This window comes from Mustela erminea, chromosome 10, assembly GCF_009829155.1.
Source record: "Mustela erminea isolate mMusErm1 chromosome 10, mMusErm1.Pri, whole genome shotgun sequence".
In the NCBI taxonomy this organism is placed as follows: Eukaryota; Metazoa; Chordata; class Mammalia; order Carnivora; family Mustelidae; genus Mustela; species Mustela erminea.
The window spans coordinates 78,322,284-78,345,215 of record NC_045623.1 but is presented as its reverse complement, the minus strand read 5'-3'; the positions used below and the strand labels follow the sequence as shown (position 1 = coordinate 78,345,215).

Here is a 22,932-nt window from a genome sequence, read left to right as displayed (position 1 = left end):
TCCGGAATGCTTGTCACCCAATTACCCCATCTTCCCACACACCTCCCCTCTAGCAACCCTGTTTGATTCCTAGAGTTATGAGTCTCTTATGGTTTGCTTCCCCCTCTGTTTTCACATTATTTCAGTTTTCCTTCCCTTCCCCTATGTTCATCTGTTTTGTTTCTTAAATTCCACACATGGGTGAGATCATATGATAATTGTCTTTCTCTGACTTATTTCAGTTAGCATAAGATCCGCTAGTTCCACCCACGTTGTTGCAAATGGCAAGATTTCATTTCTTTTGATGGCTGCATAGTATTCCATTGTGTATATATAGGCCACATCTTCTTTATCCATTCATCTGTTGATGGACATCTGGGCTCTATTTGGGCTATTGTGGACATTGCTGCTATAGTCATTGGGGTGCAGGTGCCCCTTAGAATCACTATGTTTGTATCTTTTGGATAAATACCTAGCAGAGCAATTGCTGGATTATTGGGTAGCTTTATTTTCAATGTTTTGAGGGAACCTCCACTCTGTTTTCCAGAGTGGCTGCACCAGTTTGCATTCCCACCAACAAAGAATGTGAGGGTTCCCCTTTCTCCGCATCCTCGCCAACACCTGTTATTTCCTGAGTTGTTAATTTTAGTCATTCTGATGGCTATCGGAGGTGATATCTCATTGTGTAATTTTTATGGATAATTATTTTCCCATAATAATGAAAAACTTTTCAATTAAAACTGGGATGTCTTCGGAGCCTGGGTGGCTCAGTCGGTTGAACATCAGACTCTTGGTTTTGGCTCAGGTCATGATCTCGTGGTTGTGGGGTCCAGCCCTGGCATCGGGCTCCACTGAGAGTCTGCTTCAGACTCTCTCTCTCCCTCTCCCCCTCCCTCTGCCCCGGCTCTCATGTTCTGTCTCTCTCTAAAAGAAATAGATGAATCTTCGGAAAAAAAAAAAAAATGGGATCAGGATCCCTTCAGGATCACTATACGCAGTAGTTACAAAAAATGTTTGTCATTCAGTAGTCAATAAATACACAAAGATACCCTCCCTTTGGACTCCGGGACCCTCCAGCTTTATTCCTTGACCCAGAAGTCTAATGTTCTGGAAAAGTCATCACGTGACGCAGGTGGTCAGGCCTTCCTTGCCCACATCTGACTGTGAACCATTCAGCTACTGCAGGAAAATAATTGATTTTGATAAATATTTGTCAGTCCGAAGCAAGAAACAAAGTCCTTTTATAAGCTCTGTTACAATAATTTCAAGAAACAGGTTACAAGTTCCTGCACTTACTAGCCAAAGTCAAAATATCTCACCCATGAGCACAATCACTCATCTTACCAGTCCACATGAAAATTATCAGTACTGAGCTTGGGGCTGAAAAATCAAATAGAGGTTTGGTTTTGGTCATTGAAACCCCCGGCTTTGGAGGAGGAATCCTTGTTCACAGAGGACACCATTGGAAATGTTGTCCATATTACCAAAGCCTTGACTAGAATGACGTGTTTGAGAGAAACACGCATTGAATCAGATATGACCCAAACAGCTTTAAGGGAATAAGGTTGACTTCATGGAGCCAAGGAAGGCCCTTGGAAATGTTGGCCTGATATCTCACTTACAGAGTTCCCAACAGCCTTACCAGACCCCACTCACTCACTCAAGGCTCTGCAGAAGCTTGAACTCAAGATCAACTGATACGGTTCCAGGCGATGAACAAACAAGGACCTGCATTCCTTACCTGAGACAACAAGCCTCAGACCCCGTCCATGTTAGACCAGCTCTTCAAGCAGGCCCACAGGCCCTTCTCCTCGTCCTAAGATAACCTCCTGACATCAGGGACTACATTTCACCTCATTCTGATGTCAAGTCTCTGCCCCGAAGTAAACATGGGAATATACCTTACGCATATGTTTGCTCAGTGTGCCTGCTACATCTTTTCTCCTGAATAATCCTAAATTTCCCTGCCCCTTTATGGAGATGCAGGTAAAGGATTATTTGGGGTTTTTTTCTCTCCTGTTAATTCAAGGTTATTCCAATGTCACATTGGTTCCTTCAAATTGTACTTTTAAAAATTCTTTTGAAAGAAAGAGGGGCACTTGGGTGGCTCAATTGGTTGGGCAGCTGCCTTTGGCTCAGGTCACGATTCTGGAGTCCCACGTCGGGCTCCCTGCTCTGGGGGGCGGGAGTCTGCTTCTCCCTCTGACCTCTCCCCTCGCATGGTCTCTCTCTCTCAAATAAATAAACAAAATCTTAAAAAAAAAAAATAAAATTCTTTTGGAAGAAAGAAAGAAAGAGAAGTGTGTAGAAAAGTTGCCTCATCCAAACAATCCTCAGGACTCACTGAAGCCATCTCAGGGGATATAGAACCAGAGCTATTCTAGAAGCTCAAAAACCTTCCACTGCAGTTGCTGAAGTTCCAGTCATCAGCAGTGGTGTTCAGCCAGAAGCAGCAGCAAGCCGAGTTCTCGGAAGCCAGTGAGGAGCAGGCAGTCAGGGGTAAACAAGTGCCCTGGGTTGTGTTCTCCTGGGGTGGTCCCTGCAAAAGGACGTAGACGCTTGACTTCACAAGTTCGTCCCCCAAATCCTGAGACTTGAAAAATATGTTCTTTCGTTCACAAAAAGCTACTACGTGTAAAGATCTGAATTCCTCAAGAAATAATGGGGTCAAAATGATAAATCAAAACTCAAGCCCTGCGCTGCCTGGGGGGCCCAGTCAGTTGAGTGTCCAACTCTTCAGGTCTTGAACTCAGGGTCATGAGTTCGAGCCCAGCCTTGGGCTCCATGCTGGCCATGAAGCCTTGAAACTAAAACCAAAAACCAAAAAAGACCCCTAAGCCTGTCAGCCCTGTGCGTTTTCAGCTTCATGTGAAGAAACAGGACAATAAAATGACTCTCTGCTGTTTGGTTCAGAAATGCATCGACTCTCCTAAAGAAGGTTATGTCAAGAGTTTATGAGCTTAAAAAACAAAAATAAAATGTAAGAATTGTGAACCAGTCTCACTTTGCATTTTTTTTTTTTTGTAGGATTGTAAGTGGCTTCAAAATCTGACTTACTTAGTTGACATTTCTTGAGTCTCCATGAACTTGAACAAAAGTTGGGAGAATTAGGCAAAAGTACATTCGCGTAGTCATGAGTTAACTCAGGGTTAACCAAGGCCTGGGTTGCCCAAACTCTGCACATTCCAAAGATATTCAGGACTAGCCCTTGACCAGCTCTTGGAAGATGACCTCTGAGCCCTTAGGCCATGGACTGTGAGGCTTTAGTTTACTATTTGGGGACCTGGAGAGGAAGTAGCCGAGTTCACATACCATTGCTGGCAGAATTAGGGCCTCTCTGGGTGACTCCATCACAGAAGGACAATTAGAAGCTTGTGCCTAGTTTTTCCTGAACTTCTCCACCCAAGCACCTTTTTTCCCCTGCACTGATTTCCTTCTATGAATCCCCTGGCAAATCAGAGCCTAGGGTCGGTCTTGGGATTAGCCTCCCAGTATTAATACATGTTACCAACACTTAGGGACAAAGAAAAAATTTGCCTTTAGAGAAGTGAAATTACCAGTGAACTAACTTGGAGCTATGATTTGAATCCTGAAAAGAAACTGTGGAAGCTGACAGACACCAATGCCTCTGTATGTTGGGAGAAAATTTCATCATAACTTCAAAACACCCGACGAGAAAAGTACAATGGCATTCTAAAGCCCTTTCTATTTGGAAATTTCAACCTTACATGTTGTCCATGAAAGAAAAAACAGAACTGTTAGTGTTTGAGAACAATGGTCTCATCACAGTAAAATTCAAAGGATTCTAATTCTACTAAGAATAAGAAAGGAGTTTCTGACAGCTGGAGGGGGGAAATGGTGGATATTGCTGCCACTCACAGTATCTGCTTGTGAACTATTTCTTGTCGGTGGTGAGAATCATGAATTTGAAGGGAGCGTAATTGGAAAAACATAATCGGAAGTACTGTGGCCATTTCCAAGCTAGAATCTAGTCTAAAATGCTCAGGAGAGCAAGCAAATTTTCTATCAGACATTTGAAAAGAGGTTATTTGGAAGTTTTATTCTAGTTCAGTATTTACTATTTGCCTAAAGGCTTTGTATTTTGTTTCCTTTCATAATTATGTATGAGAAAGAGAGTATAATTAGTAGTAGTTTTACCAAGTTCTATGCAGACAGCCCCAAATCTCGAGTATATTCTAATATGCCATATAAATACTGCCATTTCCTACAGGTCCCATAATGGGGAACATGTTTGGGAAGCACTGAGTTAAACAAGTTTGCTGTAAAAAGATTCAAATTATGGGGACTTAAAAATACAGAATTGTAGGGGCACCTGGGTAGCTCAGTCGGTTAAGTGACTGACTCTTGGTTTTGGCTCAGGTTGATCTTAGTAATCTGACGGTCCTGGGATCAAGTCCTATGGTGGGCTCCAAGCTCAGCTTGGAGTCTGCTTGGGATTCTCTCTTCCTCTGCACGCCCCATACACATGCAAGCTCGCTCTTTCAAATAAATAAATAAATTTAAAAAAATACAGAGTTGTATTGCCCCGTCTGGTAGCAGTTCCAACATAAGCAGTCCGGGATGCTATGTTGGCTCCTTGGGTCATCACTTAAACACATGCTGACCTGTCAGAAGGTATAAGTTTTACCTTCATCATTGTTGCATTCATTAGGGGATGTCAGTAATCTTCCCACCTGCCCTGTTCCCCTCCTGACCACAGGCTTTTGGGGCAGGGAGCATCTCTCATTGAATGAAGCATCTTGGAGCCAGACAGACATGGGTTCAAACCTCATCTCTGCTGATTACAAGCTGGGGACTTGGACAGGTACTTATCCTTCCCAAGGCTCAGTTTCCTCATCCGTAAAATGGGGAGGAGAGAATGAACCTCAAAGGGCTGCCAGGAGAATTAGATGAGGAAGGGGGGACAAGCACTCAGTGTTGCATCTGGTGGAAAGCGTGGGCTGATAGGGCTCAGGATTTGTCTGTACCCCTGGTATCCAGCACAGAGCCTCGAACAGGTGGATCTGCCTCAGCGTTGGTTGAGATGAGTAGGACTGAACCGAGCTCAGGGGAAGGACGCTAATTCTCCAGCACCTCAGGTCTGCCCTGGGTGCACAGAGGCTCCGGCAACCACAAGAAGATCTAGGTGAGGATTTTCGGAAGTGGACAGTTGGAAGTCAGGGTAACGTGCCGAGGAGCGCTAAGCACACGGGCAGGGTGATGACAGCATCCGCTATACTGGATGTTGCCTTTTTTATGTTTTTAGAGGAAAATGTCTGCGTGGACCCTACATTCTTCCTGGAATGGAGAAACAATGTTACAAGAAGTGAGCAGTAATTATCCTCTAGGCCTTAGGGGGCAGCCTGGCCGTGATGGACTTATGGTTGTCTACTTCCCGCCCACCCCTCCCCCCACCTCAGATCTATTCTCTGCTTCTTCCTTAGTAATAAGAGCTTCCCTGTGCAGATGGTCACCTGCTTGAGACTACATTCCCCAGCCTCCCCTGCACCCCACACGTGGCCCTCTGGCTCCATTCTGATCCGTAGAATGGCACAGAAGGGGTGCAGGCAACGTCTACGTTATTGCCTTAAAGGAAATCGTTTTCCCTCACTTCCTTTCTCTCTCCACTCCTATGGCAGTGTGAATACAGACATGGCAGGAAGCCGGGCTTGGTCATGCGGGAAGGCAGAGCAACAAGATAGAAGGAGCCTGGGTCTAGGATGGCCGGCCTATCAGCCAGGACCACTCTCCCTAAGGGCGTTACATGGTGAGAGATAAACATGAATCTATGGAAGCCACACATTTGGGGTTTTCTGCCCTGGGCAATTAGTTTTCCCTGAGCTCTGGGACAAAGTAGCCTCCGATTAAGACAGGAGAACCCACGAAAGGCCCTCCGGAGCTGATGGAGCCCTTGAAAGCTTTCACACAACTGACCAACTGGCGGGGAAGGAGGTCTCTAAGGGAAAGCAGGTGTTCTCCGGGGTGAGGGAGCTCTGCCAGAGCTGGGGGTCTGCAGGGAAAAGTGCAGGCAAAGTGCAGACTGAGACCAGCGTGGGAAGAAGCAAGAAAGCAAGAAAGGCGGGCTGGGCTCCCATAGAAGAAAGAGGACCTCTACAGGGGTGGCAGCTTCTCTTCTGCCTGGAGGAAAGGCCATGGGGGAAGGGGGTTGACAGTGAGTGGGGGCAAGGGTCTCCTTGGACCATGAGTGGCTGTGGAGGTGGCCAACCAGGGCCTGGGAAAGATGACGAGGCAGTTAGCAGATCCACAACCTGGAGGAAGATGACATTTAAAGTGACAATTCCAAGTGGAGAAGCAGGGGGTGTTTTCTCTGGGCTGTGCATTCCGCTGAAGAGACAAGAGCCCAGAGCCTCAGGAGTTGGCCCAAGGTAGAATGTGCTTCACTCGGTCATGCAGGCCTGAGCAGTGGGGGGCTGGAATCGTGCTCCCAGGAGCCAGAGTCTGGCCTTTGCCTGATTTGTTTCTCCCCTGCACTCCGAGCTCCAAGGTTTACTTTCAACTTGGTTGAACTGCAGCAGCATTTCCCAGCACTCCTTTCCCTATAGGGTTCTGCAAGAGTGGCCGCCAGAGGACCTCCTTTGAAGACCCGGCAGCGGAAGCAAAGCGATGGCCACTGTTCTTTGAAGGAAGTTCTGGTGACTGAGGGATGCCAATGTGCTGAGTGGCTTTCCACTTGTCCTGTGCTCCTCAGCCAGCATCTCGGCTCCAGGACTGGCCCTGTTGACCACGGTGGCCCCCTGGGTGCTCCATCAGAGGCCTGGGCCCCTGAGGTGGCGCTGCCAGACCTCCCACAGCCCTTCCCCGTGGCTGGGCATGGCCGGCTTCTCAACACCCCAGCCACTCCCTGGCGTCAACCTTGATGGGTTTTCACAAGGATTTGTTAATGACCCTTCTCTGATCCCCATCTCCCCACCCCAGGCCTTCACTTCCTCAGCGACTCCCACACTGTGCACAGTTTAATTACCGTAATACATCCCTCGTGCCTCAGCAAGTCAAGGTGGCTCTCGGTGCTGGCCGGGCTTTTGGCTTCATTGAGTCTCAGTTTTCACTCGATCACCCAATTTCTTACTGCCCAAGTCTTTACTCCTGCCATCTCTCCTGACTTTATAGGGATTAGCATGCTTTTATTTTTATTTTTAAAGATTTATGTATTTATCTGAGAGGGAGAACACGTGCGAGCGCAGGGGGAGGGGGAAAGGGACAGGATTTTCAAGAAGACTCCCCGCTGAGCGCAAAACCCCATGCTGGGCTCCATCTCAGAACCCTGAGATCATGACCTGAGTTGAAATCAAGAGTCAGATCCGTAACCAACTGAGCCGTACAGATGCCCCTGGATTAACAAGTTTTTTTAAAAAAATCTTGTTATTATAGTTTTGATGAAGTTTCAGTGGGGAGGGACAGTTTGGCGTGTTTGTTCAATCTAGCAGTGTAACGCAGAGGTTTTCTCACTACTGAGGTCTCAGCTGACAGCTTCCTACCAGGATCTGTGACTCAGCACATGAACCCCTCCTCCAACCCCTTCTGTCCCCCACTTTGCCAGTCTGTCCATCCTTAAGGATACTCTCTGGCTGCATTAGGTGCCCCTCTTGGGGGTTTCAAGGCGCCCCTCCCCTTTCCCCCTAGTCTTATACTGACCTCAGTAGGGTAATTGTCTTTTTGACCCAGGCGCCTGGGACAGTGCCTGGCACGGGGGCGGGGGTGGGTGGGAGACCAATCATGTTATATCATTGAATGAATGAAATAGATACCCATTTTGCTGACCCTTTTGCTTTGTGTGCATACAAGGCAACAGAAGAAGATGACTTATTTACCTAAAAAGGAAGAGGATCTGGCAAGGACAGGGGAGAGAGGAGACAGCTACAATTTAAAGGAGCCAAATAAAATGTTGTTCTTGAAAGAAAGAAGAGCTTTGATGACCCTATTATTCTTTAAAAAGAGCCTTGAGGAAACCAATCTACTTTGTCAAACATCAGGGTGGTGGTTATGTGGAGGGAGGTGTGGGGGGGTGTATAAGTGGTAGCTAGAAAGGAACGAGGGGCCCTCTGGGTGCTGGTCATGTTCTGTTTCTTAGTCTGGGTGCTACTTTCCTGGGTGTGGTCAATAGGTAAAAATACATCATGTTGTGTTTTTAAAATGTTTACAATTTTTTGCGGGATGTTACATTTCAAAAAAGGTTTCAAAATATAATTTTGAAAAGATCTTTAAAATATTTTATCTATCTATTTGACAGAGAGAGAGAGAGAGAGAGAGAGAGAGATCACAAGTAGGCAGAGAGGCAGGCAGAGAAAGAAAGGGAGAAGCAGGCTCCCCACTGAGCAAAGAGCCTGTTGTTGGGCTCGATCCCAGGACCTGAGATCATGACCTGAGCCGAAGGCAGAGGCTTTAACCTACTGAGCCACCCAGGTGCCCTTGAAGTGATTTTTAAAGGTGTTATTGATTTAAGTAATCTCTATACCCAACGTAGGGCTTGAACTCATGACCCCGAGATCAAGAGTCGCATGCTCTTCAGACCGAACCAGCCAAGCATCCCCAAATCTGATTTTTCAAAGCAAACAAAAATCCAGCCTTAGACGTCTTCCTCCAGAATATCGTCACCTCTACCCTATCATCCTCAACCATCTTTCCAGTTATTTAAACCTGCAAACAGATGGGTGTTTTCCCCGTAGTGCCTTGAGATCAGATTAGTTAACTATGTGTTGGATGCAGGTATTTTAAAAGGTTGAATCATTTTGAACGTTCTAATCATGTGCGACAGGAATTGAGGGGCTAATTATGCAAATGTGGGTGTTGTTGGAGATCCCACACAAGTTGTCCCTATTTCCCCCCAAGGTTTAAAAGGTGACTTTCAAGTGATCATGGCAGTAATGGCAGGAGTATGAGTCGTTCTTGGAGACCGAAATAGATCTCTGAGAGAGATCCGGGATGCAGATGTCTGGAGCCTGGCCCCAGAATTTGAAATGATAACTGTGGGGTTTTATAGACATCCCTGGCTCCATGGAGTGCTTCCCAGAGGCAAATCTTTCCAAATCTCTCAATCTCCTGACGGTTCATCCTCTTTGTGCCAATTGGTTAGGTCACGCAACCCTGTGGCAGCTGGGAGAATGCTAGATGCCTACTGGGGGTCCGGAGAATACTGACATACTGACTCCCCGGTGATCCTCAGTCGACAAATCACCCTGAGGAAACATTGTCGGGAAACATTAGAATCCCTCGGATTACTGAGTTGGGCTGAAGTAAGGATTGCTTTCGTGGTGTCTTCTCAACTGAAATACAATTGGTTTTCTTTCTTTTAAGATTTTATTTATTTATTTGATACAGAGAGAGAGATCACAAGTAGGCACAGAGGCAGGCAGAAAGAGAGAGGAGGAAGCAAGCTCCCCGCTGAGCAGAGAACCCAATGTGGGTCTCCGTCCCAGGACCCTGAGATCATGACCCGAGCTGGAGGCAGAGACTTTAACCCACTGAGCCACCCAGGTGCCCCACAATTGGTTTTCTTGCAACAACACTTGTTTGCCTTGCTTGGACAAATAGGTAGAAAAAGCCACACCACAAGAAAGTTGAACATCACAAGGTTAATTTCATTGTCTTAATCTGGTTCATCAAATATCTATCGAGGGCTTGTTGTAGGCCAAGCACTGTGCTAGGCATGGACAGAATGCTCTGCATCTGGGATTTTCATACGGGAAGGGTAGAGGGGCCACCGTTTGGTTGGAAGCAAGCAGTGGGAGCTTGTCCTGAAGCTGTTTGCACAAGGAATGCAGAGTTTTTAGGGAGATGAGACATTTGCGGTGGTTCTGGGGGGGCTTGTGATGTTTGAGGGAGGCTTTGCGACCCCTTCCTGAAGCCACTGGCACTGAAGAAAGGCCGTTCTTTCTCTCAGTCTAGAGAGAAGCAAATCCAGGTAATCTCAGTCTAACGCAGAAAGTGCTGGAACACATGAATGAGAGAGTGCTCTGTAGATCAGAGGCGTTAATAGTTAACTAGCATGGGAAGCCGGGAGGGCTTCTTAATTCCAAGGCTACTGGAGTCCTGTTTGCCAGGTTTTCTGAACCCAAAAGTCAAAATATACGATCTGAAAAGTAATCATTTTCTCATCTGCCTATTTATTTGCATTAAAAGTCTTACACGAGTATAATAACAAAATGACATTTAGTTATATATGAAATATATTACTTTTATTAAAAAGAGTAAAATTCCAAGAAATCAGAACCGTCCCCCTAAATCTGGGATAGGAGGTGATGTTAGATATAATTCATCAAAGAATTCATTTATGCTTGCATAATAACATGTTTTTAATACAGTGTTTTTATTCTTTGTCTTTTACTATGTGTTTTCCTTCAATGTGTTATTGAGGTTCTAGTGTATGATTATACCATAGGACCATATATCATACTAATAATGCACATTATTATATGCCCTCCATGAGACAGATGTCTCTCTTAGATTATTCTAACATCCCATCATGTTCTGGTGAAGGACATCAATTAATTCTGAGATGACATATGAATTTTGCCCCAAGCTCCAACAACTGTTGAAAGCCTTTGAATGTAACATGAATAGTTTTATTCCATGTCTCTCCCAGAGTGTAATAATCACCACCCTTCACAATCTATCCAGCACTCAGGCTAGAGAAGTTTCTTTACAAAGATTGATTGATTGATTTGACAGAGAGCACAAGCAGGGGGAGTAGTGTGCAGAGGGAAAGAGAAAAGCAGGCTCCGCAGAGAGCCCGATGCAGGGCTCGATTCCAGGATCCTGGGATCGTGACCTGAGCCGAAGGCAGACACTTAACCGACTGAGCCACCCAGGTGCTCCCAAAGAACTTTCTTTATAGACGAGCACAAGGAGATGCCTTATAATTTGCTTCTGTATAAGCCAGGCTTCTGGTGGCTTCTCCCCCACACTGCATACTCTCGGCATCCTGTTGGCTCTCAGCAGAATTGCTTTGCCGGATTCGCCCTGTGTGGCACTGCCTCCAGCCCTTACTGAGAATCATTCCAGACAGGAACCCTGTGAGCACACAGTTCTGGTGTACCAGTGTTACTGAGACCATTCTCTGTACATTACATATCCTCCGTCTTCTCTAGGAAGACTCTCAGAAGAAATTGATTTCTGATCTCAGTTACAGGAATAAAGGTCCTTTTAATTCATTCAGTAAACACTAACTACAGGCAATGTGAGAGGTGCTAGGGTACACTCATAAACGAAATACAGTGTGGTAGAGAAGACAGACATCAAATAACGAATCACCCCATTCATTGTTACAGCTTTGATAAACACGACCAAGGAAAAATAGTGTGTGTGTGTGTGGGGGCACTTAAGAGTGCCAATAAGGGGCTCTAAGGGGTCAGCGAAGGGTTATTTGAGGAAATGATATTTCTCCTGAGCAACGATTACACAGTTTTCTGTGATCCTTCTCACTTTGGCTGCTAGGAAGTTAAAAGTAAAATTTGTGACTCTAGAAAGCTTATAGGACTTGGGATTTAGTTTAATTTCTGGATTTATTTATTTGCAGAGGAAAAATATTTTCCCAATGTGCACTGTGTGCCCGGACCGGTTAGGTACTGGGTATACACCAGTAAATCAGATAAACTGGTCCTGCACCTCACAGAGCTTAGAGATAAGGGCGAGATCTGGACAGGGAAATGACTTGTTAAAACACAACGCGTGAGTGCTGTGCTTGAAGTCCAGGCAGCAACAGAGGAATGGAGGACAGGTGCTAAGCCCCGGGAAGGCTGTCCAGGAAAGTTACTTGGGGCAAGTGAAGGCCAAGCTGAAACGTGACATTAGGAAGACAAAGGGAAGGAGGTTTTCCAACAGAGATCTGCGCAAAGATCCAGATGTGGGAAAGAGAACAAAGGGCATGTTTAGGTGACTGGAAGAGTCTGGTGGGGCTAGAACATAGGGGGTGTCGTATGTCTAGAGGAGCAAACTCAGGCCAGTTGGTGTATAACCTCTTAAATCCAATTGTGGTTTTGAGTTTATCCTGAAGGCAGTGGAGTGTCATTGAGGAGAAAAAGTTCCTACCCCAATTTTTGCTTTGCCTCATTTTTTCTCTCATATTTTATACACACACACACACACACACACACACACACCCCTTTCAATCCTCTCATGTCCAAGTGAGGGTATAGCGAACTAATTCAGTAAACAGCATTAAAGAAAACTGGCTCAAATGAGGCAAGCCCAGTTTAACGTATTTGTCCTTAAATAATACACAACCAATAAGAGAGGATACAGACCGTGCACAGAGTATCTCTTGAAAGACAAAAAAGAAACTGGTAATACTGGTTGCCTCTGGGAGGAAAACTAGGTGGCTGGGGAATAGATACATTTGGAAAGTTTTTACCGTGTGTGTTTTTTTTTTCTTTAAGATTTTATTTATTTATTTGACGGAGATACTTCGAGAAAGCACAGCAGGGGGAGGGGCAGAAGGAGAGGGAGAAGCGGACTTCTCGCTGAGCAGGGAGGCCGACTTGGGACTCGATCGCAGGATCCTGGGATCATGATCTGAGCTGTGGGCAGACGCTTAACTGACTGAGCCACCCAGGCGCCCCTGTGTTTTCCCTTTTACCTTCTGAATTTTGTACCATTAACATATTTGTTAAAAACTAAAAAATTTTTTTTTAAATTTTAGTATAAGTAGCCCCCATCTGGGCAAAACATACAACTTCATATAAGTCAGTAGTCATGAGCTCCTTCCTGTTCTGCGGCTCGCCCAGAGAAGCTCTTAGCACACCTGGCCAGGGAGACAGCACAGTGATGTGAAAGTGAAGAAAACCACTCAAAGGAGCCTGAGCAGGGAAACAATTAGCAAGATCTGGTGATGGGCAGAAAGCAGGGGCGTGGGCGGTTTGGAACAGAAAGGATTCAAAGCGAACGTTCACAGGGGCTCTCAGGAGGGAATCCTTACTTCATCATACGGAATATAGTAGCAAGCACAGTATTCGCATCCCAGGGTGGTAGTGGGAATTAAAGTTATTAAAAGGTGAACGAGAATTATCCCTGATAAGGGATCTGAGACATCGAAACGTGAAGTAATCTCAAAGAGATTACCATCGGCTGGGGAGGAGACGCCCAAGAAGGCCTGCAATTCCAGCCCCTGGTGACAAATATCTTAGGGAAGGCAGGGAGCACACCACAGGAGGGACATGTAGGAGAGGCGCTGTCCTGGGTCACGTTTCCTAGCAACAAGGACAGAGATGGGGTTCTTGTGTAAGTGAAGAGTTGAGTAATGCTCTCAAGTGAAACCTGAAAGGGGGAAGCAGCATAGGGCAGGGAAGGAGCTACACCAGACAAGAGGTGTGTTTAGTTCAGGGTTTGGCAAACTCTGGCCTTCCGATCAAATCTGTATTTCTATTTCTGGGATGCGTGTTTTGTTCAGGTATTACACTTACTGCGCTACCAAGACAGAATTGAGGAACTGTGACCTTAGGGCCCCCAAAGCCTAAAATATTCACTATCGGGCCCTTTTCAGAAAAGATTGCTTCCCTCCACCCCCCAAGTGTAGGCCTGGGCCTGTTCCCCGGGGTTCCCCAGAGCAGGTCCGGCTCTGCCGAATTGTCCCACCTGGAGAGGAGGTGCCTGTTTATTCGTTCCGGGACGTTCAAGCTTAGAAGAACCCCAAATCTGGAGTTCAGGAGACAGGTCTGGGCTGGAAATATCAATTTGGGAGTCGTCAGAATAGAGATGGTACTTAAAGTCTGGATGAGACCATGTAGAGAATGATTATAGATGCAGAAGGGATCTTTTGAGCCCTGGGGCATAGCAATGTTTACAGGTCAGAAGCAGGAGCGGCTCCAGGAAAGGGCACCTAGAAGGAGAGCCCTGAAAGAGGAGAAAAACAGAGAAAATGGTTTTCTAGAAGCCTGGGAAAGAACACGCTTTAAGGAGGGAGCGACTAGCTGTGACAAATGCTGATAGGAAGTAGTCAGTTGAGGAGCAGGACCTGTGGACAGTGTGCCTGAGAGCATGTGAGCTCAGGGTTGGGGAGAGGAGCGGTCCAAGCATGCGCGCGTGCGCGCGCGCGCGCACATACACACACACACTCACTCTCTCTCTCTCTCTCTCTCTCTCACTCACTCATGTTGCACGTATAGCCACACTGGCATCTTTATCTGGGACTTGTGAGACCAGGCTGGGACACAGAGGTCTAGGAACACAGAGCTTTAATTTTCGATAAGCACAGTTTCAGTGGAATTGTGTGAGCAACAGTCTGATCAGAATGAGCTCCAGAGAGAGGGAGGGAATTGGTAGTACAAACAGCACCTTCTAAGAGCTGTATTGAAAAGGACACAGAGACATGAGGAGTAGCCAGAGAATCACGTGCCGTCAAGAGAGGGCTTTTAAGATGGGACAAACTGCCTCATGCTCGTGGAAATGATCTGGTAGAAAAGGGAGAACTGGAGCGCGAGGGGAGAATTGCCAGAGTGACATTCTCGAGTTGATGAGAAGATACGGTGCTTGAAACAATGAGGGTCCTTTGTCCACAGTCCAAGGGAGAAGGCAGAGCCTGTGAGCAGAGATAGAAGCAGGCCGATGGATATGACATGGGGAGCTCAAGGAAGTTCTCCTGATGGCTTCTATTTTCTCAGTGAAAGAGCAAGCAAGACCACTGCTGAGAAAGCTTGTGGGGGAGGAGAAGGCAGAGGTTCAGAGAAAGAGAGGAAAGGGTGAAATGATCATCGGAATACTGACTAGCTCATGCTTGTGTCTCCTACAGCATCTCTATTCCTTCAGCAAGTATGTTCTCAGTGTCTACCATGTCCCAGCGCTAAGATAAACACCAAATGCTTCTTGAAAGAATGTGTGGCCATAGCACATCTTCAAACACATCCCAAGCATGTTTTAGATTTGGAGCTGAGTGCCGCTTGGGTAACTTGGCAGGGTAGGAGCAGTGGTGATCCAGATTTGGAAGAAGCCAGAAGCTCTCATTGGGCCACAGGAGAAGCCTCCTAACTGGTTTCTTGGAAACCATGTGTTTGAGTCGTTTTCCTGAAAAACAAACCTGATCATGTCACATCTTCCCTTTAAATCTTTCAATGAAGACTGCAAAAGCTTGTGACAAATTGCTTCTAGGGAAGAAAACAGGAACACTGGGGTAGAGAGGTGAGATATTTTTCAATGTATCCTGTGTAGTGTCTGAAGGGAAAAAAATTAACTATGTGCACATATTCACTATTCAAAAGAAAAACAAAATCCCCTCCTCAAAATAATTTCTATGGCTTTCCACTGTAAGTAGGAGAAAGAAATTCCTTCATTTTGTCTATAATGCTCTTCATGGTATGGCCGCGCCCACCACTCCACCCTGATCTCATGATTTCTTCTATGCTGGCCTTCCCATTCATCTGTGCTAGACTCTTCTGGACCTCAGAGCCCTTTCGCAGACTTTTCTTTCTGCCTCACTCATTCTTACTTCCAATCTCTCCCTTCCCTTTCTTTGCCAGTAAATTTCAGTTGTCAGTTTTAAACTAGTGTTCCAGGGGAGACTTTCTTGCCTGCATCCCCGATCTACACCAGACTTGGTCAGTACCCACACTGGGCACTCCAGCCCCCAAAACTGAAGAGAATCACGATGAAGGGCAATTAGCTGATCACTTTGCCCCATGACGTCGTTACACCCAGGATAGGGTTCCCTGGAGCCCAACACAGCGTGTGACACACGGGCGGGGGGTGCTCAGAGTGTCAGCTGGACGAAACTCTGTCCCTGGAGTCTTCTCCATCCAAAGCAGCCCCTCTGGATGGAGATGCGGGGGCAAGGAAGCCAGAGGAGGAAGGAGTCGGCGCCCAGCCATCCTAGGCTTTCCCATTTAGAGGCCAGGGGTGACAATGCCGCGGTCCCGCGGTCCCTCTGTCCCGAGGGCATGGCAGGAGAGATTGGCTGGGACCGCACCACCGGCAGCTGCAAACGCGGTGCCCACAAGGTCGGACGGTTCAGAGACAGGGTGTGAGGTCTCTAGCCTCCTGTAGAAGGGGGCTGGAGTCAGACGACAGATTTGCCAGGCTTGAGTCCAAAAATGGCCTCTACTGCAGGAGAGGAAGCCCCGACCACCGACTGCGGACAAAGGCTGCGAGGCAGAAAGGCCGCAACCAGCCTGGTCTCGAACTGCCCCATCTCCAACACGTCAGCGGCACGGGGACACGGCCGCACACCCGCCCACCCGGACGAGAAAACTCGCCCGTCCCACGCCTGCGCACTCGGGGCCCTGTGCCCCGCGCACTCAGACCCCGCCCCTGGGAGGGCCCGCGCGCCCGCCCCGCCCCCCGCCTCTGCGTGCGCACCGCCTGGAGCCCGCCTCCGTGAAAGACTGCCGGGCGCATGCGGCCGGGCTGGTTCACTGGCGGCCCCGGGCTCAGCGCGCGCCTCGCACCCCTAGATCCTTGGCGGACGGCAGGCCTGGAAGCCGGCCTCAGGTAGGCTGACTCCAGGGATCCCGGGGGAGCTGTTCTCCCGTGCAGGAATCGGCAGCGCCAGCTGAGCCCGGCGCGGGACAGCCACACCGCCGGCTGACAGACAGCATTCCCACCAATCAGGGTGAGGTGGCTCGCAGGCCTGACCAATGGGCCGAGTGCCTAACGGGAGTGGGGCGGGCGGGCGGCCAGGCCGGCGAGGAGCCGGCTCCCGCGCGCGGGGCCGCGTGGCCGGGCGCCGCTGGGAAGCCGGGCCTCAAGGGGCGTGGGGTGGCGGGAAAGGCCGCCGGGCCGGGGCTGGCAGTGCCCATTTCAGCACGGCCTGGATCGGCTGGCCGGGGGGCCCGGGATGACGCGTGGGACCAGGAGGGCCGTAGAGGCGCGGGAGCCCCTCTGCTTAGCCCTCCCGGAGCAGCCCCGGCTGCCGCCGCTCCGTGGGGACTGCTCCGGCAGTCACCCCTCTGGGCTCGGCGCACGGCCTCGGCCTGGCTGGGAGGCGGCTCAAGGTCCGAGACGCGGCGCCGCGTGGGGGATGGATGCGGCGGCCTGGCCACGGCCCCTCCGGCGAGCCCCGACTCCCGTGGGCGGAAGGGGCCTTGCAGCTCGCCCGCCCGCCCGCCGGCCCCGGGTGCAGCCCCTGCGGCCCCACAGCCGGCCGGCTCCCCTCTCGGCCGCCCTCAGTGAGCATGCTGCGTTTTAAAGAAGTTCACTACGTTTGCGTGGCACACTTAGGTCCACACTCATTATAATGTCCAATCCTCAGCAGTCCTGGTGACAGGCGATGCGGGAGATTCCCATCCCATTTTACAGATGCCAGGACCCAGACTTTGGGCAGCTTGAGTGACCTGACAGGTCTCACTACGCAAGTTGTAGGGCTGGAGGTGGATCTCAAAACATTTTTAACAACAAAAAAAGCTTTTTTTTTTTTTCCTTTCCATCTTTGTTGAATTCCTCTAATGCATTTTTTTAAAAAGATTTTTTTAGGGGCGCCTGGGTGGCTCAGTGGGTTAAGCCGCTGCCTTCGGCTCGGGTCATGATCTCAGGGTCCTGGGATCGAGTCCCGCGTCGGACTCTCTGCTCAGCAGGGAGCCTGCTTCCCTCTCTCTCTCTCTGCCTGCCTCTCCATCTACTTGCGATTTCCTCTCTGTCAAATAAATAAATAAAATCTTTAAAAAAAAAAAAAAAGATTTTTTTATTTTTAAGTAATCTGTGCACCTAGCGTGGGGCTTCAGCTCAACAACCCCCAGATCAAGAGTCACAGGCTACACCGACTGAGCCAGCTGGGCACCTTCTTTTTTGTTTTTTTTTAAGAATTCTCTGTTGTTGTTGTTTTTCAAAGATTTTATTTTTAAGTAATCTTTACACCCAAGTTGGGGCTCGAACTCACAACCGGGACATCAAGAGCTGCTTGCTATACCTACTTAGCCATCCAGGGGCTTCTGATATGTCTTAATTTGTTACTTCTGTGCTTGAAAACCTTCTGATGTGTCCGTGGCCTTCAGAATAAGTTCAAATAGGACACTCAAGTTTTCCCATAATGTGGTCCCTTGCTTACAGTACCAACTCATTTCCCACTGTCTTCACCATCTCTCTTTTTCTTTTTATAAAGATTTATTTATTTGACAGGGAGAGAGAGATCACAAGTAGGCAGGCAGAGAGGGGGGGGGGAAGCAGGCTCCCTGCTGAGCAGAGAGCCCAATGTGGGCCTCAGTCTCAGGACCCTGAGATCATGATCCGAGCTGAAGGCAGAGGCTTAACCCACTGAACCACCCAGGTGCCCCTCTCCCTATCTCTTTTCTTGGCCTTACCTCTGTTTTCTGTGGCTGGCCTTCACCTTTCTGTTCCTTCTGTTCCCTTCCCCATGCTTTAGGTCTTTCAGTGCGTTCTTGAAGACCCACTGCAAGTCTCAGGTCAGCAAACCAGCAGCAGTCTGGGTCCTCTCCCTGCCTTCATTCCTCACACTTTTGCTGGGCCATGATCTATATATACCCTGGTCTTGTTATTGATAGCTTTCTGCTCTCTTTTCTTCAAGTACGCCTTTCATATGTTGTCGCTGTTTCCCACCATCACTGGATTACTCATTTATTTGTAAATGTTTTGTCTCTAACTGGACTGCCAGCAGCTTGAGTTATGAGCCCAGATCTGATGACGTTTTGTGGTCCCCGCTCTTCCTGTAAAGCAGCCTGAGGTGATCTCTGATAATGGTTTGCTATTCACTTGACCCAGAAAGCCCTACAAAATCATGCAAATCAGGAGGTTCAAATCTTCATGTTTACTGTAAGAACACATGTGAAACTGCTCAGGTCATCAAGGGTATGCCTGTGCAAAAAGCCACCAGGTAGCTGAAGGATGTCACTTTGTAGAAGCCATATAAGCCATTCTGTCGCTACAATGGTGGGGTTGGTAGGTGTGCCCAGGCCCAACAGTGGGGCTGTACACAGGGTCAGTGTCCTAAGAAGAGTGCTGAATTTTTACTGCACATGCTTAAAAATGCAGAGAGTAATGCTGAACGTAAGGGTTTAGAGTGACAGAGTAGTGTCCTCCCTCAGTGTCATCATTGAGCACATCCAGGTGAACAAAGTCCCCAGGATGTGGTGTCACAGGGCTTATGGTTGGATTAACCCACACCTGAGCCCTCCCTGCCATACTGAGATGGTCCTTACTGAGAAAGAGCAGACTGTCCCTGAACCAGAAAAGGAGGTTGCATGGAAGAAAAAGATATCCCAGAAGAAACTGAAGAAACAAAAACTTATGGCCTGGTAGTAAATTCTGCATAAAATAAATGCAGATACAGGTTAAAAAAAAAAAATGTTTGGTCCCCAAAGTGTGCAGCACAGTAGAACCTTCATAGGAGGTCGTTGCCCATCCGTGTGAGTGAGTGAATCGTGTTAGCCTCTCCTACCTGGTCTTTGCGCACCGTGGAATCTTTACTGCCAGGCACTGTGGGAGACTCCAGGAATCTTCCCTCAAGAGAGCTGTTACCCTCTTAAAGTAAAATTGGGGCAAATCAAATGCAAATGGATGAGATGAGTCTTCTGGAAAAAGTAACCTGCTCCATAACCCACTCGGGGAGGCTGAGGACTTTCATCTAAAATTGAGGCTGAGAGGCTGAGACCGGGTGTAGTGTCAGGGATATACCTGATTAGAACCCATCTAAAATGTAGCCGTGCCTTATATTCATGTGTCCCCAAGGAGCCATTTGACTGTGAGGTGACGAGTAGTGTCTCTCCCCCCAATATTAGGGACTTGGGGTCCAACGAGTTTGGGAAAACTGTATACTGTATTCCCATTTGGGGAGATCACAGTGTGCATTAGCTTATTAAAGGCCATTGGAGGTCTGGCATTAAACCAACTCATTGTTTAACAGCATTTCTCTGATTTATATGTCTGTAAAAAGGCTTTATGGGAACCCCATACACGTTTTGCAGAAACCAGGGAGCGCACTCTTGGAAATGCTGTAACAGGATGGAAAGAGCAAGTCATGGTCTGGTGTCTTCCTTGCTGTCCAAGGGGGACGTCCTTTTGAGCATTCTTCCTTTGCCAAGTGTATTCATTCCTGCCTTGGGGAGGAGTAGGGCAGGGGAATGCTTGAAGCAGAACTCCCCAGTTTCCTTGTTCCTTTCTTAGCTTATTTGTATTATAATTTGGCTTCACATGAAGTGTTCCCGGAGGAGGAACATGTCCTGACCATGCCAAAGGAGATTGTGTTTTTCATTTTGGTCCCTTTTGGATTTACTGACCAGCTGATACGTCTGGGCCTCTGAAGCTGGGGGCCGGTGATCAGTCCTCCCTGGCAAACCTGTGGCTGTCCCCTCCGCTGGTCCTGCGTCCTTCCACTCCTTTCTCTCTCACCACATCTGCTTCCTGCCTCCCCGGCCACAGCTGCACTGCTCTTTGGATTTAATCGAATCTGTCCTCTCTCTGAGTGTTCTGCCCCCATTCTGTGCTTCATGCTGGTTTGGTATCTGATATTCTCCTCCAGTATACACAGTTTCTCTTCGGGGCATACCTGGGCGAGATTGCTGACAAGGAGTAAGTTGTTATTAATTACAGGAGACAATGACCTGTAATTAAAGGATTTCTCGGCTTCATTACAACTCCTTTTAAATGTTGAAATTCTTTTATTCTGTCTTCCATAACCGGGAGAAGCTGTGTGTTCTTGGTGATACATTGTACGCTAACCAGAGACATTCTCTCTTTCATGGGCAATCGGAGTGCTCACCCAAGATTGAAATCTTTTTTTTTTTTTTTTTTTCCTGTGCAGGAAAAATACTGAGGCACCTGCTTCTGTATTCCAGGGTCCCATGGTTCTATCAGCCAACATTTGGGGCAGAGTGTTCTGTCAACAGAGCTGTTTTTAAATTTTTACGTTTTATTTTTTCCTAGGTTGTCTCTCAAGGTTGTTCGTTGTCAGAGCTTTAAACAAAAGCTGCATTATTTGATTAGCGAGTTGTTTTTCAACTCCTGTTTGACTAAAGCCATTCAGTGATCGCAAGAAGTATTTGTTAGGGTCCCACGTAACAGCCTTCTAGAGTCATGTAGCAGATAGGGTAACAGGCTCCTGGGGGATACAGAGGTAGTAAGGGGCAGAGCTAGCCTTTGAACCCAGATATGTGTGCTTTGGGGAGATCTATCTTACTTGTAATTTTTCCTTCTCCCCCTCCCAGGTCAAAAAGTAAAATGAAGTACATTCTAGTTACTGGTGGTGTTATATCAGGAATTGGGAAAGGAATCATTGCCAGCAGCGTGGGCACAATATTGAAGTCATGTGGTTTACACGTAACTTCAATTAAGATTGACCCATACATTAACATTGATGCAGGAACTTTCTCTCCGTATGAACATGGTAAGCACAATGCATTTCTTTCTTTTACTAAAATAGTAATTGTGGAGTATGTGAAAGAACAGGTCAGCCCTCGGAACTTGTGTGTGTGTTGTATAACGTGACTTGTATTTCCTGCCTTCTAGAAAGTCCTTTGTGTAGCAGAATTCACTTTTCTCACCTAGACAGAGAGGGAGCAGAAATCCAGACAGTGATCTTGGTGATGAGAGTCCAGAGGTTTCTGTAATAGAAACCTCTCTCTGAGGGGGGAAAGAAGACCTTTTCTCCTTTCCCATTTTTGAGCTCATCTCCTATTGTGATGGTAAGAACAAACCACCCTGGGCAAGACTTCTAAGAATAATGTCTCAAGGAATGAATGCGAAACAGAGGAATGGGGGAAACTTTGAGTCTCACAACTTTGTTTGGGACTAAAGGGTAGCCCAGACTTCGGTTTTTCTAACCAACAGGCCCTTAATACCCAGTGTGAGTTCTGAAGGAAATCATGCTTTTATTCCGTCTGAAACCTTTTTCTGCTCAAGTTAGGAGGCTTTGTTGAAAATTCTTTTTGGGCAGCAGACATGACACTCTTATAAAGTTCCCTGTGCCCTGAGGCCATGATTTCCTTCCACTGCATGCTCTCTCATTACTTCCTGATCCACACTGAGCTTGTGGAGAGGCTGGAATTGTGTTATTACCTTTTAGAGAATGGTTGGTGATTTATCCTTCTTTTGTGTCATATTTAGTTCTCTAGAAATAAATGTCTCTGCTTCATATCAAGGTAACGCAGACTTCATTCTATGCAAGTGTTTACATATTGAGACTCAAGTTTGCCCTCACTTAGGTTTTCCACTTCCCCTGACCGTGTCTGCTGTTCGTCACAGGTGAGGTTTTTGTGCTGGATGACGGTGGGGAAGTCGACCTTGACCTGGGGAACTACGAGCGCTTCCTTGACATCCGCCTCACCAAGGATAATAATCTGACCACGGGAAAGATCTACCAGTACGTCATTAACAAGGAACGCAAAGGCGATTACTTGGGGAAAACCGTCCAAGGTAGAACTGGATTTGCCTTCAAAGCCTAAAGAATCTTAACCAGCTTGCTTTCTTTGGAGTACAGAAATTTACTTTCTATGCAGTTTCAGCCTGAAAGTGTCAAGTTATTGTTACTGACATGCGCCCTCGGTCGAAAGTTCAGAGCTGTACAGCTGTTGGCTTAAAGACTCGCATAAAAAAGCACCTGTGACCCCATGAAAGGGGCTGAAGCTCCCTGGGCCCCTCGCAGGGTGTGAGTCCAGAGGGCTCTTGTCCTTCTGCAGGGATGAATGTGGATTGATGAAGGCAGCCAGGTCAGGGCAGCGAGCCCCGTGTTTTGTGTCTGTCGTGCATCTGGGGTTGACTTCGACGGGAGCAGGAAGAGAATGTCCCCTGTGCGGCCTGCTGGCGGGTCAAGGGTACCCATGGGCTGGGGGAGCCAGAGACATGGGGCTCCTGTCCTCCTGCGCCTTCCCCAGCCAGCTTCACTTGTGTCTGTCTGCTGCCCTGGGGGCTCCCCACCACATGCATTTGAGAAACTTCCCACTCTTGGCTTAAGACTTTGCTGAACTGAGAGCCAAGGGTCATGCCGACAGTCAGCTCTCGTCTGGGGCTGTCCGCGCGCGAGGTCATTTAAAGCGTAGCCCTGCCACGTACAGCTTTGTGAACACA

At 47.7% G+C, this 22,932-nt stretch overlaps 1 protein-coding gene and 1 pseudogene across 2 annotated transcripts in view; both read left to right on the top strand.

Moving 5' to 3' along the window:
* Positions 1-16,261: 16,261 nt before the first annotated feature.
* CTPS1 (CTP synthase 1) overlaps positions 16,262-22,932 on the top strand; it is a 30,814-nt gene continuing 24,143 nt past the window's right edge. The window contains exons 1-3 of one of the 2 annotated variants that reach the window (XM_032303160.1): positions 16,262-16,410; positions 21,075-21,253; positions 22,111-22,281. In XM_032303160.1, the coding sequence (XP_032159051.1) occupies positions 16,316-16,410; positions 21,075-21,253; positions 22,111-22,281 (445 nt within the window). In that variant the 5' untranslated portion in view covers positions 16,262-16,315. Of the gene's footprint in view, positions 16,532-21,074; positions 21,254-22,110; positions 22,282-22,932 lie in introns of both variants that reach the window. The other variant, XM_032303161.1, reaches the window with a different exon arrangement.
* On the top strand, positions 18,135-21,068 carry LOC116567823 (annotated as a pseudogene).